Source organism: Plasmodium gonderi, assembly GCF_002157705.1.
Source record: "Plasmodium gonderi DNA, contig: Chr06, whole genome shotgun sequence".
In the NCBI taxonomy this organism is placed as follows: Eukaryota; Apicomplexa; class Aconoidasida; order Haemosporida; family Plasmodiidae; genus Plasmodium; species Plasmodium gonderi.
The window spans coordinates 124,409-138,375 of record NW_021628931.1 but is presented as its reverse complement, the minus strand read 5'-3'; the positions used below and the strand labels follow the sequence as shown (position 1 = coordinate 138,375).

At 32.5% G+C, this 13,967-nt stretch overlaps 3 protein-coding genes across 3 annotated transcripts; all 3 read right to left on the bottom strand.

Moving 5' to 3' along the window:
• Positions 1–157: 157 nt before the first annotated feature.
• On the bottom strand, positions 158–1,867 carry PGO_060230 (hypothetical protein; the record flags this gene model as incomplete). The annotated part of the gene is made up of 1 exon (XM_028686667.1): positions 158–1,867. The coding sequence occupies one exon, from the start codon at positions 1,865–1,867 to the stop codon at positions 158–160; it is 1,710 nt and encodes a 569-aa protein (XP_028542468.1).
• A 2,968-nt stretch (positions 1,868–4,835) lies between these two features.
• PGO_060220 (hypothetical protein, conserved) lies at positions 4,836–7,106 on the bottom strand (the record flags this gene model as incomplete). The annotated part of the gene is made up of 1 exon (XM_028686666.1): positions 4,836–7,106. The coding sequence occupies one exon, from the start codon at positions 7,104–7,106 to the stop codon at positions 4,836–4,838; it is 2,271 nt and encodes a 756-aa protein (XP_028542467.1).
• A 4,326-nt stretch (positions 7,107–11,432) lies between these two features.
• On the bottom strand, positions 11,433–12,146 carry PGO_060210 (hypothetical protein, conserved; the record flags this gene model as incomplete). Its single annotated transcript, XM_028686665.1, has 3 exons — positions 11,433–11,561; positions 11,727–11,855; positions 12,012–12,146. The coding sequence occupies 3 exons, from the start codon at positions 12,144–12,146 to the stop codon at positions 11,433–11,435; spliced, it is 393 nt and encodes a 130-aa protein (XP_028542466.1).
• Between the last annotated feature and the right edge of the window lie 1,821 nt (positions 12,147–13,967).

Sequence of the window (13,967 nt, the reverse complement as noted above, 5' to 3'; positions counted from 1 at the left end):
AAAAGGTGTTATTTTTATTTTATTTTTTTTTTTTTTATCTTTTCTTCTTCTAATAAAATTGTATTTTTCTTAAGGGATTTCTTTCGTATGTATGTACATACATCACTGCGTCTTGCTCATTGTTTACTTTCCATTTCTTATCACGGTGAAAATGGTCTCATCTTGAATTTTTTTTTTTTCGTGGCATCGAGACGCTTCCCCCGAATGTGAAGTTCGACCCCATTTGAAACCCATTCTCACTTTTTGTTTTTCTTGTTCTTAAACTTTTTTTTGTTCTTTTTTTATGATTTTTAGTGCATATGATAACGCTTGAGGCGTTTAAAGTTTTTATCAAATCCTTGCAAGATTTGAGATTGTCCTTCTGCTTATCTAAGCTTGGTCGATTTCGTTTAGCAGCATTGAATTCATAAATCTGATTTGAAGCGCAATTCCGTGTAACTCTACCATTTTTTTCCTTCCACTTTTGATTCTGAAGAGAAACAATTTTTGGTGTAAGTTTTCTTTTACTTCTATTTGCATTGTTTAGTAATAATCCTTTTCTGGTTCTCGATTGTGGTTGTGTATATTTAGCTAGTTGAATTTTGCAACTAGAAGTGCTATGTGACTTTCTCTTTGGATTCTTTAAATTTTTGGAAAAAATTTTTGATGCTCTTTTTTTATGTTCAGATGGATTCTGTTCTTTATGAGTGGCATTCACAGTGCTACATTCTTCGTCTTCTACCATTACTCTGTTATTAGAATTAGAATTCATGTGTTTTCTTCTTTTTTTTGATAAATGTCTTTGATTTTTCCTCTTTTGTTGGTTATAGCATTGTTTTTTTGCAGCGGTGGAGGTGGTGACTCCTGGGTGTTCCATTTTTGAGCATGTGCTGATATGCTGTATGGGAAGTGGTTGTTCATGTTGGGTAATTGCTTGTTCATGCCTAGGATGATGACCCATTTTGTGCTTAGACCCTGGTTGTGGTTTTTTTCCCTCATCTGTTAATGCACTTTTATTTTGTGGGTTATTAAATGTATAGTGGGTATTACTTGGTTCCACTTTTTGTAAAACTTCATTTTTGGCACATTTGACGAGATTTATAATATTTCCTTTATTGGTGTTAGTTTTGGAAAATGTGCACATATATTTTTTTTTTCTTTTCTTCCTTTTCTGTGTAGTATTAGTTAAGTATATTTCTACGTTTTTTTTCTTCTCTGTAATTTTTGAGTTGGGAAATTTCTGTATTGTAACTTCAGAATTTTTTTTTTTTTTTTTTTTTTTTTTGAATGAATCTGGTGGTGGTACTATTCTTTTTGCTTGTTCTTCTCCTGTTAGTATGGACATTTGTTCTTTTTTTTTGGAATCATTATTTCCGTTCTCCTTTGTCTTGATAGATCTAACTAGATGTGAGTTATTATGTTTGGTAAACGTTTTCCCAAGATGAGACGAATCCCTTTTCCTTTTGTTCTTCCTGGTATTAATTGTTATAGACTTTATTTTTGTAACACGTTTGGATTCACGTGTTGCTGATTTATGAATGTTCAATGTTTCTTTGGATATCTTAAACTCCTTTTTGATAAGATGATTTCCTACCTTTGACATATCCAGAAGAGATTTCTTCTCTCCATTAGTGACAATATTGAGAGACTTTTTTGTAACTTTATTATCTCCTTCTCCCTGCATTGTCTTTTCCTCTCTTTGATAACATAACAACTCATTTTGACAGGAATACAACTTTTTGGCTAAGTTAATTAGTTCTATGTATTTTTTTTGAGAAATATGTTGTGAGGTTCTTAAAGTTTGCAAAGCTTGCTTTGGTTCTCTCTGGTGTATATGCATGGGTGTTTTGATGACCCTTCCAAGAGATCCATGCGTATTTCCTTGCATGTGTGATGAGTCTCTAGCCATCGATGCAGGAATTGCACGTGGGATCGTCTCTTCACTGTCACCTAAGGTGTGGTACACAGGCGCCCTACAAAATTGATGCAAATTCGGTACAAATTCGGTACAAATTCGGTACAAATTCGGTACAAATTCGGTACAAATTCGGTACAAATTCGGTACAAATTCGGTACAAATTCGGTACAAATTCGGTACAAATTCGGTACAAATTCGGTACAAATGCATATATTGTGAACCTAGTTGTTCATGTTCTCTTCCTCATAACTAATCTTTTCTTGTAGCATCTCAAACGAAGCAAACTATTTATGACAACTCCCTGCTTAACAAGTACAGGTAGACAAATATTGTCGTCTCGAATGATACTTTTTTTTTGTGTACTTTTGTATATAATTTATAAGTTCTTTTTTTAAAAAAAAAAAAAAAAAAAAAAAAAAAAGTATTTTATAGCGCTTTGGAAGCATATTTTCTTTTCTTTTTTTTTTTTTTTTCACAAAAGTGGAAGAAGGTGCTACACAAATACACACACTCAAGCAACAGCATTGTGGATGCATGAAACTTGTTGCCTGCACACACACACACAAAATGAGTACGGGGAATAAGGTGAAAACAATTGGTTAGAAATTGGGATATAGTGTATTATCAAAAATAATATTCAGAAAACATGATTTTGTTAATTTATCACAAATCATCATACATGTATACGCAACAGGGATAGTAGAACTTAGGGACTAATGCAAGAAATTAAACATGTACTCTTACATGCTATTGCAAGTGGGGTGTACACACATATTTGTGCCGTGAAAGGAAAAAAAAAAAAAAAAAAAAAAAATGGAATAAGATGGCTTAAAACAAAATGAGGCGAAATAGAGTGAAGTAAAATGAGGCGAAATGGAGTGAAGTAAAATGTAGCAAAATAGAGTGAAGTAAAATGTAGCAGAACAAAATGACGTGAATGCAAGGTTCATTCGCATAAATTTGTCTGTGTAGAAGGTGCATGTGGTGGATACATGTCATTAGATAAATATCCATTCAAATTGCTGATTCCTGTTTTGGGATTGCAAAAAAAATGGGAGTACATCAGGCATGCGATTTTGAAAGTGTGTGTGCGTGTGTGTTGTGCAGATTTATTATTCCTCTTTTTATTCTATGGGGGAAGGGGAGGCAAAAAAAAAAAAAAAAAAAAAAAAATACAGTCTGCGCCGCTGGAAAATTGCACAACTTCATGACTGTGCAACATCATGAATCACGATTGTGTAGTTGCATTTAGAGTAGGGTGTGGAAAATCATCTTCAGGGTCTACTTATTTGTAAGGGAAGATAAGGAAATAAATATGTGCCTGTAAATTGCTCTGGTTGGAGGGGATCCGGGGAATGGAAAAACATATATAAAGCAGAAAAAGCAGAAAAAGTAGAAAAAATTGAAAAAATAGAAAACGTAGAAAAAGTAGAAAAAATTGAAAAAATAGAAAACGTAGAAAAAGTAGAAAAAATTGACAAAATAGAAAACGTAAGAAAACGCAGAAAAAATAATAAATCAACCAACATGGTGGCATGTGTTCGCCACTCCAACCTTTTCGGAAGGACGGGCGAGCGGAGTGAAAGTGTAGACTTTCTAAATGTGTGGGAAAATCCGTTCTTCTATGAATCCTTATTGGTGAAAACGCATGCAAATTAGAACTTTCCGTTGTTTCCAAGTAAGAGTTGGTATATGTTTTGAAAATTCTGCTTATAGACTTTTTTTTTTTTTTTTTTTTTTTTTTTATCTTCCCATTTTTTTGTCTGTTTTGCAAGAAAAACGTGCATATTTTTGATTGTACTCGTGTTTTTAATATTTTCTTATGATAAAGACTACTGAGATTTATGCGGAGTGATGATCATTTGATTTCTTTCCATACACGAATGGTGGTATGGAGAAGAATGGAAAGTAGAAAGTAGTTTGTGGACGCACCATCCAATATTTGAAAAATTCAGCAGATATATATGAACAGAGACATTTTTTCACATATACATGCATGTACATGCATATATATGTGGACACATATTTTTCTTGGTTGGGATTGGCTGAATTTAATTAACTCGATTTAATAATAGGTGGTGGTGGTGATGGAGATGGATTTAAATAATCCATTCCCTTGGATAAGGATTGATGGGAATATGATTTTGTACAGCTTATACATATGTAATGTCAACCATCTTGATTGGTTACCACCACACACACACACACACACACACACTTGTCGATTTGATTTGTTTGGTCTACGTAAAAATTCATCCTACGTGTAATTTCGACACAAAATTGATAAGGCATACAAATTATATGCAATGTCTATCTTTTTTCTGCTATTTCATGTTTCATAACGCGACGTGTACGCACACATGCGTGCACATATGTATACAGTGAGCGATGAATGGATACATAACTCATCCGTGTCGAATTTCTGATTAGGAATCCGTCTCTATCTCTCTATCTTTATCTCTCTGTCTCTTTCTCTATCTCTGTCTCTTTCTCTATCTCTGTCTCTTTCTCTATCTCTGTCTCTTTCTCTATCTCTGTCTCTTTCTCTATCTCTGTCTCTGTCTCTTTCTCTATCTCTGTCTCTTTCTCTATCTCTGTCTCTTTCTCTATCTCTGTCTCTTTCTCTATCTCTGTCTCTTTCTCTATCTCTGTCTCTTTCTCTATCTCTGTCTCTTTCTCTATCTCTCTCTGTTTGTCTCTTTTTTTTACGCCTTTTTCCTTTACTATTTTTCTCTTTTATCATCGCTTGATTAGTTATCTTCACTGAATTTTCCTTTCCCCCTGTGAGTTCGTCTCCGTTTTGCTAATTTCAAGATTGTTTAATTTTTTTTTTTTTTTTTTTTCATTTATACTTAACTGGTGTGTGTGTGTGGTGGTATAATCATCTTGATCCTTCTGGTCAGAAGACGTGTGGTTGTTATGCAAAAATTCGTCTCGTTTATTGAGCACTGATTCGAGTTTTGCTCCTGCTGATGTTGTCACTTTTGTGGCTTCCTTTGGGATTATTCCCCTTCGCATCTTCCTTAGAATTCTCCTTATCATTATCATTAGAATTAGAATTCTCCTTTGCATCTTCCTTTGCATCTTCTTTTGCATCTTCTTTTGCATCTTCTTTTGCATCTTCTTTTGCATCTTCTTTTGCATCTTCTTTTGCATCTTCCTTTGCATCTTCTTTTGCATCTTCTTTTGCATCTTCCTTTGCATCTTCTTTTGCATCTTCTTTTGCATCTTCTTTTGCATCTTCCTTTGCATCTTCCTTTGCATCCTCCTTTGCATCTTCCTTTGTGTCTCTGTTCTCCTCCCCCTTTGTGTACCCGTTCAGATCAGTTGAGGCGACCTTCGATTTGATTCCCGAATTTGCAGCTTTCTCGCCTTTGGATTTTTTGGATTTTTTTGTTTTTTTATTTTTAGATGCACTATAGGGATTGTATTCCTCATCGTGCTTTTGTGATTGTTTTCTACCAAAGGCTTTGATGGAGGTTTGATCCATTTCTTCATCTTTTGTTTTTTCCATATCATACATATCATACTGATGCGTACTCGCGTGATGATGAGTGTTCCTAACATTATTGTTTGTCCTAGATGTGGAAGTATATCCATAGTTGGAGGTAGAGTATGGGTGCCCACTGTGTACCCCATCCTTTGTGAACCCATTTTTGTCGCTCATATTATTATCTTCATGATTCCATTCAGGAGGATGATTTTTATATCTACTGGAGTTGTATATATACGGTGGAGATTCTCCACTCATTTCCATCTCAATAAATAACTTATCATGCTGAGTCTTTAACTTTTCATAATCATTTTTAATAATGTATGATATTTGATTATTTATGCAAATTTTTTCCTTTAACAATGCCATGCATTGTTCTCTGTCGTTCATAATTTCCTGTAGTAAATTATTCAATTGTTGTTCGTTAAATATTTGGTTCGGTTTACAAGCTTCGCTTTTCACATCTTCTTCTTCTTCATCATCATCATTATGATTGCCACTACCATTATGATTGCCACTACCATTATGATTGTCATTACCATTATGATTGTCATTACCATTATGATTGTCACCATCATTATGATTGTCACCATCATTATGATTGTCACCATCATTATGATTGTCACCATCATTATGATTGTCATTACCATTATGATTGTCACCATCATTATGATTGTCATCATCGTTATGGTTACCATTAGCATTATCACCCATGTTTGCACTCGTACTGTGTGCATGCTGGCCCCTGTTTTGTCTCTTACATTCAGGAGTGGTGATAATATAACCATCCTGATTTTGTGTAACCTCCACATTCGTCTCGCCCCCTTTCTCTTCATTTATTAATAATTCATCTACTTCTACAATGTCATTCATCGAAGTACTTGTTCTCTTTTTTTTTTTTTTTTTCTTCTTCTTTTTCTTTCTCTTCTGATCTTCTGCATCTATGTTCTGATTTTCTGTGTTATCTGTGGGAATCTCTGTCTTATCTATTGTTTGTTCATTGTGTGTACTGTTACTGCAACTACTAGTACTGCCACCAGTTTTGTACGTTTTACATTTCTCGTGTATTTTATGTTTTGCAATATTTTCTGCATTGCTTTTTTTTCCACTTGTGGGTGAATCTGCATCTTCGTTCTTTTGATCCATGGTCACATCCGTTCCCCCTCCCCCCACCTTCTGCTGTTCCTGTTCCTGCTCTTGCTCATCGTTATTACTTTTGTTTACGTTTTCTTTTACCAGTTTACTTTTCAAAGTCGTTTCGCTAGCTGATCCACCCACTGGTTCGCTTCTGTTACAATCTTGGGATGTTACTTTTCCCACATCTGTCACCTTTTCCGAGGGCTCTTCCTGCTTAACACGCACTTGATCGAATTGCTGCACATTGCTTGGGTTCAGGAATCCTTCTTTGCATCTACGATTGAAAGGAGCACATGCCGTTTCGTTGGTTTTATTTTCAGATTCCTGAACGGGATTTTTATTTTGGTCGAGGTTTCCATTATGAATGCTGAATTGATGATCCACATATGTGCTTTGCTGACCGATTTGATTTTTATAAAAGTAGTTCAAGTTTTCAAGATATACTTCTTCCTTTTCTTGAATAAGTTTATTTATTTGATGCTCCTTGTTATCTAACTCTTTCATTAAAAACAGCAATCGGTGCAGGTACCCTGTCAGACGAAACACGTTTTCCATGTATATGTGTGCTGAGTCCGACATTTTTCCTTATCCCTTGTGTGTTATTCATTCTTTATTTTCTCAATCGGTTATGTGAGTAGAGATGCTCCCAGATTCATGCGTTGTTCAATCAACTTCTTCCAATTTTTTTGTAAATTTTTCTAGCTTCTTTTTCAGCTTTGGGAAATTTTTTGTCAACTCGTGCATCGCGCCAATTTCCACAAAAAAAAAAAAAAATAATAAAAAATGTTCTGAACAAAATAATAAAAAATGTTCTGAACAAAATAATAAAAAATGTTCTGAACAAAATAATAAAAAATGTTCTGAACAAAATAATAAAAAATGTTCTGAACAAAATAATAAAAAATATTCTGAACAAAATAATAAAAATATTCTGAACAAAATAATAAAAAATATTCTGAACAAAACTATAAAAAATATTCTGAACAAAACTATAAAAAATATTCTGAACAAAATAATAAAAATATTCTGAACAAAACTATAAAAAATATTCTGAACAAAACTATAAAAAATGTTCTGAACAAAACTATAAAAAATGTTCTGAACAAAATAATAAAAAATATTCTGAATAAAACAATAAAAAATATTCTGAACAAGGCTTCCTCGATTTTCACCTTGCCCGTGTTTAGGTCAATTGTGAAAAAGTTAAAAAGTAGATATTTCCGCTTTAAACCTTTTTAACCATTAGGGAATGTTCTTCATATGTAAGGAAACATATGAGTGAGATAGCACGTGATACAAGTTGTACTGTGATGGAAGTCTTTTTAGGTTGGTCTAGTTCTGATGAGTTATTCCCTGCAGGTATGAATGTGCATGTCTAGAGGTATATGATATGACATGAAGTGATATGATGTGACACGACATGATATGCTACATGATACAATGTGATATTTTTTTTTTTTTTTTTTTTTTTTTTCTATTTTAAGAAATATATCTAAGGGACCCCTGAATCTGCGATGGGTCAACTCTGAATTTAAGGAGAGCTTCTGCATATGTCTGTGTCATCCTAATATGGTGTACAAATCCTCGGGACTCAAATGGACAAAGAATAAATGTTTTATATCTGTATCTATAGTAAGATATGATCATATATATATATGTATCACACAAAAATGATGATTCTTAATAAATTTTCAAGTTGTTGCATCTAATAAACGTTCCCTTGTGCAATGGTTGGTAGTAGTAATGGGTTCTAAATAGGTGGTCCTGGTTAATGTGCATGTGAACCACTTTCTATTGGATTCATCGGATTGTTTTTAACTACATAATGTTATGCTGGTAAAGTGGGTGCGCATATATACATATATATATATATATATATATATATATATGTATGTGTGTGTGAGGGGGGACAGGGAGGAATGCTGAATAAGATGACTTTGGAATATTTTTCATCAACTGTCTGATTGTAAAATAGTAGATGATATAAGCAGTTTTTATTTTTATTTTATTTTATTTTATTTTAATTTTTTTTTTTTTTTTTTTTCATTTACTTTTTATTATTTTGTTCATTTTGTTCATTTTGTTCATTTTGTTCATGCTTAAAGTTTTACTGAACTCAATTTGGTTCACTACTTTTGAATGTATTTATTGTATTCTTCCCGGAGTTGTAAAAAGAATAAACAATTCCTATTTTTATAGCTTTGAAACCATGTCTGAAAATGTCATAAAACAGATGAATCAACGTGACGATCGTGATAGTCGATAAGCAGTGGTTCGCTCCAGTTGGGGTTCTTTTAAATAAAATGTGTCCAAATTTGTGCTGTAAAAAAAAAAAAAAAAAAAACTCTATGCTGTTTATATGCAAAATATTCTGGTGTTAATATATATATATATATATATATATATATATATATATATATATATATATATATATGTACATATATGTACATATATGTACATTTCTTTGACTAGTTTAAGAGGCCATGCTGAAATTGCAAATGAAAAAAAAAAAAAAAAATTCATAAGGTCAATCCTGTTTTGAATATACCATAGGAATGTATATATAGTTAAAGCATTATAAGGGTATTCATGTTTGTGTGTGTGTGGGGAGGAGAGGGGTTAATTTTGGGTCAGGTATGCATATGAGAGTTATTTAGTTTGGTCCAAAGGTATTCACAAATAGTACGAGAATTTGAAAATGAAAAAAAAAAAAAAAAAGAATAGAAAAGTAAAGGAAAATTACAATTTGTGAAAGTTTGCAAAGGTATGCAAAAAGGGAGCTAGGGGAAGCCTCTTTTGGCTTTCAACAAGAACAAAAAAAAAAAAAAAAAAAAAAAAAAAAAAAGAAGCAAGGAGTTATAATTAAATGGCTGATTTTTTCATACAAAGCAGAAACTTTACAGCCATTTTATTTAAAACACTTAAAATTTAAGCATCTCTCTGCATTGCACAATATATATTAATATATAACGAGAAAAAAAAATATACATATTTTTGGGATCGAGTATATGTCCTTGTAGCAGAACATGTAGGATTAATACATGCCACTTGGGTTCAATTCTCTCTCCTTTGAATAATAAAAGTTGGAGAAAAAAGTTACACTCACTTTTTATTTAGCTTTTTTTTATGTTACGATGATATAAAAGAAAGAAACAGAAAGGGACGAATAGTAAGAGAGAGGGGTAAGATATAATTATGAAAAAAAAGTCAACACTTTATATTATTTTTTTTTTTTTTTGTAGCCTCTAACACCAATGAGTAATTTTTTAAAAAATTCTTTAAATTAGAATTAAATATTTCTCTTCAGTAAAGAGAAAGTTGTGTATCTTATTTCAACCCAACCCACTTGTAATAACAATGATATAATCCATTATTTACACAAAATTAAAAAGGAAATATTTTTGCCAAGTTATCCCCTCCCCCCCCTTCGTATACATGTATACATATATATTTACCTTATTTTTATTATTATTATTTTTTTTTTTTTTTTTCCTTATTTTTTCTTGCTTTTTTTACATGCTGCATCATGTACGGTGATGAAGAGAGAGAACTAGTATTATATATCACTTTTACTTGTGTTCAAACAACATTGTATTTGCAAGCGTTTCACTTGATTCTTTTGTTTTCTCTATAAAGTAGCGATTCGGAGTTTGAAAAAATGGGTAGACGGTCACATAACATTTTCAGGAACAACTTGATGAGGACACTCATCATACATTTCTATCAGACACAGGTTGCATTGATTAATATGAATGTGAAGAAAGTTCATGAGTAGTTATATCTGACCATTTAAAACTAAGCACAACGTGTTAACCCAGAGGAGAAAAAAAAAAAAAAAAAAAAAAGGAGTGAAAAAGATTTTCAGGAGGAGGAGAAGTGTTATTTTTTCCATCTGTTTTTCCGAGATTTGTCTCCCTATTTTTTGCACATTTTTCTAACTTTTTAACTGTCATTCTGGGGTTGGCAACTGGTGCAAATTATAGAGCATACACAATTGCATGAGTGTAAGTATTGTGTAGGTAGGAAGAGGATATATATATATATATATATATATATTAATATATATGAACACTTCCTTACCTGATGCAGACACGTCTCTCCCCCCACTTCACAATATAACTGTATAAGGAGAAAATTGCCAACCCATTTACATATTCATATCTTTTATCTGCTTCTTTCACTAATGTTATACAGATAAGAAGAAAGTGTATGAACAGACTAATTTTGCAATTGTTAAGGTAGGGAATTTTCAAATCTGGTTTTCCATGTTTAGATGTTTTTGTGACGCAAGCATGTTAAAAGGGAAGGGGGAGATTGGCAAAAAACTTTGCCATTCGGATGTAACTGAACCGTTTGTTTATTCAAAAGTAGTTTTTGCGAATAAATAATTGCATTAAAAAAATAAATAAATAAAATAAATAAAATATATAAATAAATCGGATTATATATTATTCTCCTTTTTAATTTGTTTACAAAAAAAAAAAAAAAAAAGAGGAACGAAAAAGGATCTGTGTCATGGTGTCTGAGGTACAAAACATTAGACACACATACACACAGAATGGTGTAACGGAACAGTAGAAACAAAAAAAAAAGAGGAGGGATGGTGGTGGTTCCCGCTAGTAGCTTGCTATTTTTATTATATATTTATTTCATCATTATTATTTTTTTTATTTCATTCTTTTATTACTTCTTCTTTTATTACTTCTTTTTTTGCTCTTTCCTTTCTAACGAGATGGTTATGTTTAAACGGACGAAAAGTGGTATGGAGAAGGAAGATCAGCAAGGCATTTTTTTGTGCATGCGGATGTATATAAGGTGTGAAAAAAAAAAAAAAAAAAAAATGGGAAATCGAAAAAAATAGAATAAAACCATGTGTATGTGTATGTGCTTGTTTTTGTGTGTCCCTTAAATCGCTTCTGCGAGTTTCTCTGAAATGGTGTTCAAGTTAATGGTTTCTTTATTTTCTGGATTCGCTATTTTTAGAAGTAAATCTAGATCTTTGTCCGTGAGTCTGGTATCCAGTGCCTTCATTACCTTTGGGTGAAGAAATGGAGTGCAGGTTTATCGTACAGGTGTGAAGCACTATTTGAGAGATGGCTCTAGCAATGTAATCACAAAAACAAGAAGAAAAAAAAAAAAAAAAAAATGATCAAATGAATGGAGGACAGGTAAGCAGAAGGAAAATCTTTCTTGACTTACTCCTATAAAGTTTTGTGTTCTTATTTGAATATTGGAATTCTGATCGCTGGCACCTCTGATGTGTTTGAAGGGGTCTTCGTGGTTGTAGTGCTTGTTTGCAATCTTGAGCCATAAATCCATGTTTACCATCTGTGTGTGTGGAATATGAGGTAGGGTAAAATGTTAAAAGTTATGAAGTGTGTACGTGTGGTAGAGATAAACTGAGATTTCTGACATGGTTCTTCGTGTGTGTATATATGTGTATGAGAGGTTGATGTGGTTTTATCTTTTGTTTTTCACACGTACTAATGGCAACTCGGCCTTTTCCTCAGGGGTCAAGAGAATTCCAAAGGAATTCATGAGTTCATAAAACACATGCAGTTCCATGCTTTCATTACATGAACTGAAGAGGATGAAGGCCTCTCGAAATTTTTCTTCCATGTTGAAATGGTGAAGTGCGAAGGAGAAAGACGAGGGGGCGGGGGGTAACGAAAAACCGTAGGAAGCAAAAATGTGGAAAGCAAAACGGTAGGAAGCAAAACGGTAGGAAGCAAAACGGTAGGAAGCAAAAATGTGGAAAGCAAAACGGTAGGAAGCAAAAATGTGGAAAGCAAAACGGTAGGAAGCAAAAATGTGGAAAGCAAAACGGTAGGAAGCAAAAATGTGGAAAGCAAAACGTGGGAAGAAAAAAGTAAAGAAAAAAAAATTAGTGTTAGAAGATAAATAGGCAAAAAAAGGAGGGAAAAATAAAATAATTATAATTTACAAAAAAAAAAAAAAAAAAAAAAAAAAAATCAAACAACTTCACAAATTTGATGTAGTATGGTGGGTTTCGTTTTGTTTCTTGTTTTTGCTTTTTTGTTCTGTTGGTCGGTTCTTATGGGTGTTGTTTTTTTGGATTTTTTTTTTTTTTTTTTTTTTTTTTTTTTTTTTTTTCTTTATTTTTTTCATCTTATTTTTTTTTTTTATTTTATTTTTTTCACCTTATTTTATTTTATTTTTTTTTTTTTCATGGAGCGGAGGGTTTACTACATCTGTTTGTTTTTCAGTTTTTTTTCCTTTTTCTTTTTTCCCGTTTTGTTTGTTTTTCTTCCCCCCTTGGCCTTATGTCTTAAATTGAACAAAACGCAAGCACGAATTTTTGCGAAGAAAAGTTGGGGGTTGATAAATAGGTGTAGCTAGAAATGCCATGCTCAGGCTGTTTTGCTGCCAACTTTCTTTGCAAAAAAAAAAAAAAAAGGAAGAAATGAAGAGGTAAAGAATGAAGAGGTAAAGAATGAAGAGGTAAAGAATGAAGAGGTGAAGAATGAAGAGGTGAAGAATGAAGAGGTAAAGAATGAAGAGGTAAAGAATGAAGAGGTGAAGAATGAAGAGGTAAAGAATGAAGAGGTGAAGAATGAAGAGGTAAAGAATGAAGAGGTGAAGAATGAAGAGGTAAAGAATGAAGAGGTGAAGAATGAAGAGGTGAAGAAATTAGGACCCTAGTTTGGGGGCATCATTTTTGTGCTTTTCTGTTTCACATCCCAGTGTCCCGGGACAGGTTTATAGTAGGAGTGATCTGCACACAGGTACAACAACCAGGAGTTGCCAAATGACTCCCATTTTTTTTTTTTTTTTTTTTTTTTCCTTTTATTATTGGAATTGTGAATTCAGAAAAGGTACTTTACCAAATGGTGGATATTATATATGTAAAAGTTGTTCCTATGTTTAAACATACTCCTTATCTGTATAGGTGGAAAAAAAAAAAAAAAAAAAAAAAAAAAAAAAAAATTCGCAAAACAGTTCGGTCAGTTTGTTTTCCATGCTTCTTGTACGAAAGGGATTATAATTTCACTTCATTTATTTTATTTCACTTCATTTATTTTATTTCACTTCATTTATTTTATTTCACTTCATTTATTTTATTTCACTTCACATTATTTACTTCACTTCATATTATTTATTTCATTTTATTTTCAATTTTAAGTTGGGGGGTGTGTTCCTCAGTCAGTTGCCATCTTTGCAAGGCATTACATAGGTTGGTCGTATATGGTCCTCAGAGGTAGAAAAGAAAAAAAAAAGGAATGTCAGCTGGGAAACACATACCCGAATATACACACGTAAACCAAAACAGAGGCAAAAGTAGAAACTCAATTGAGGAAGAAAAGTCCATTTTGCACATTTTGAAAGGGAACAGAAGAGATAATTTCTTAATATCATAACCTACCTACAAATGTAAAATTTTTTTTTTTTTTTTTTTTATTTTGCAAAAGCAACCCTCCT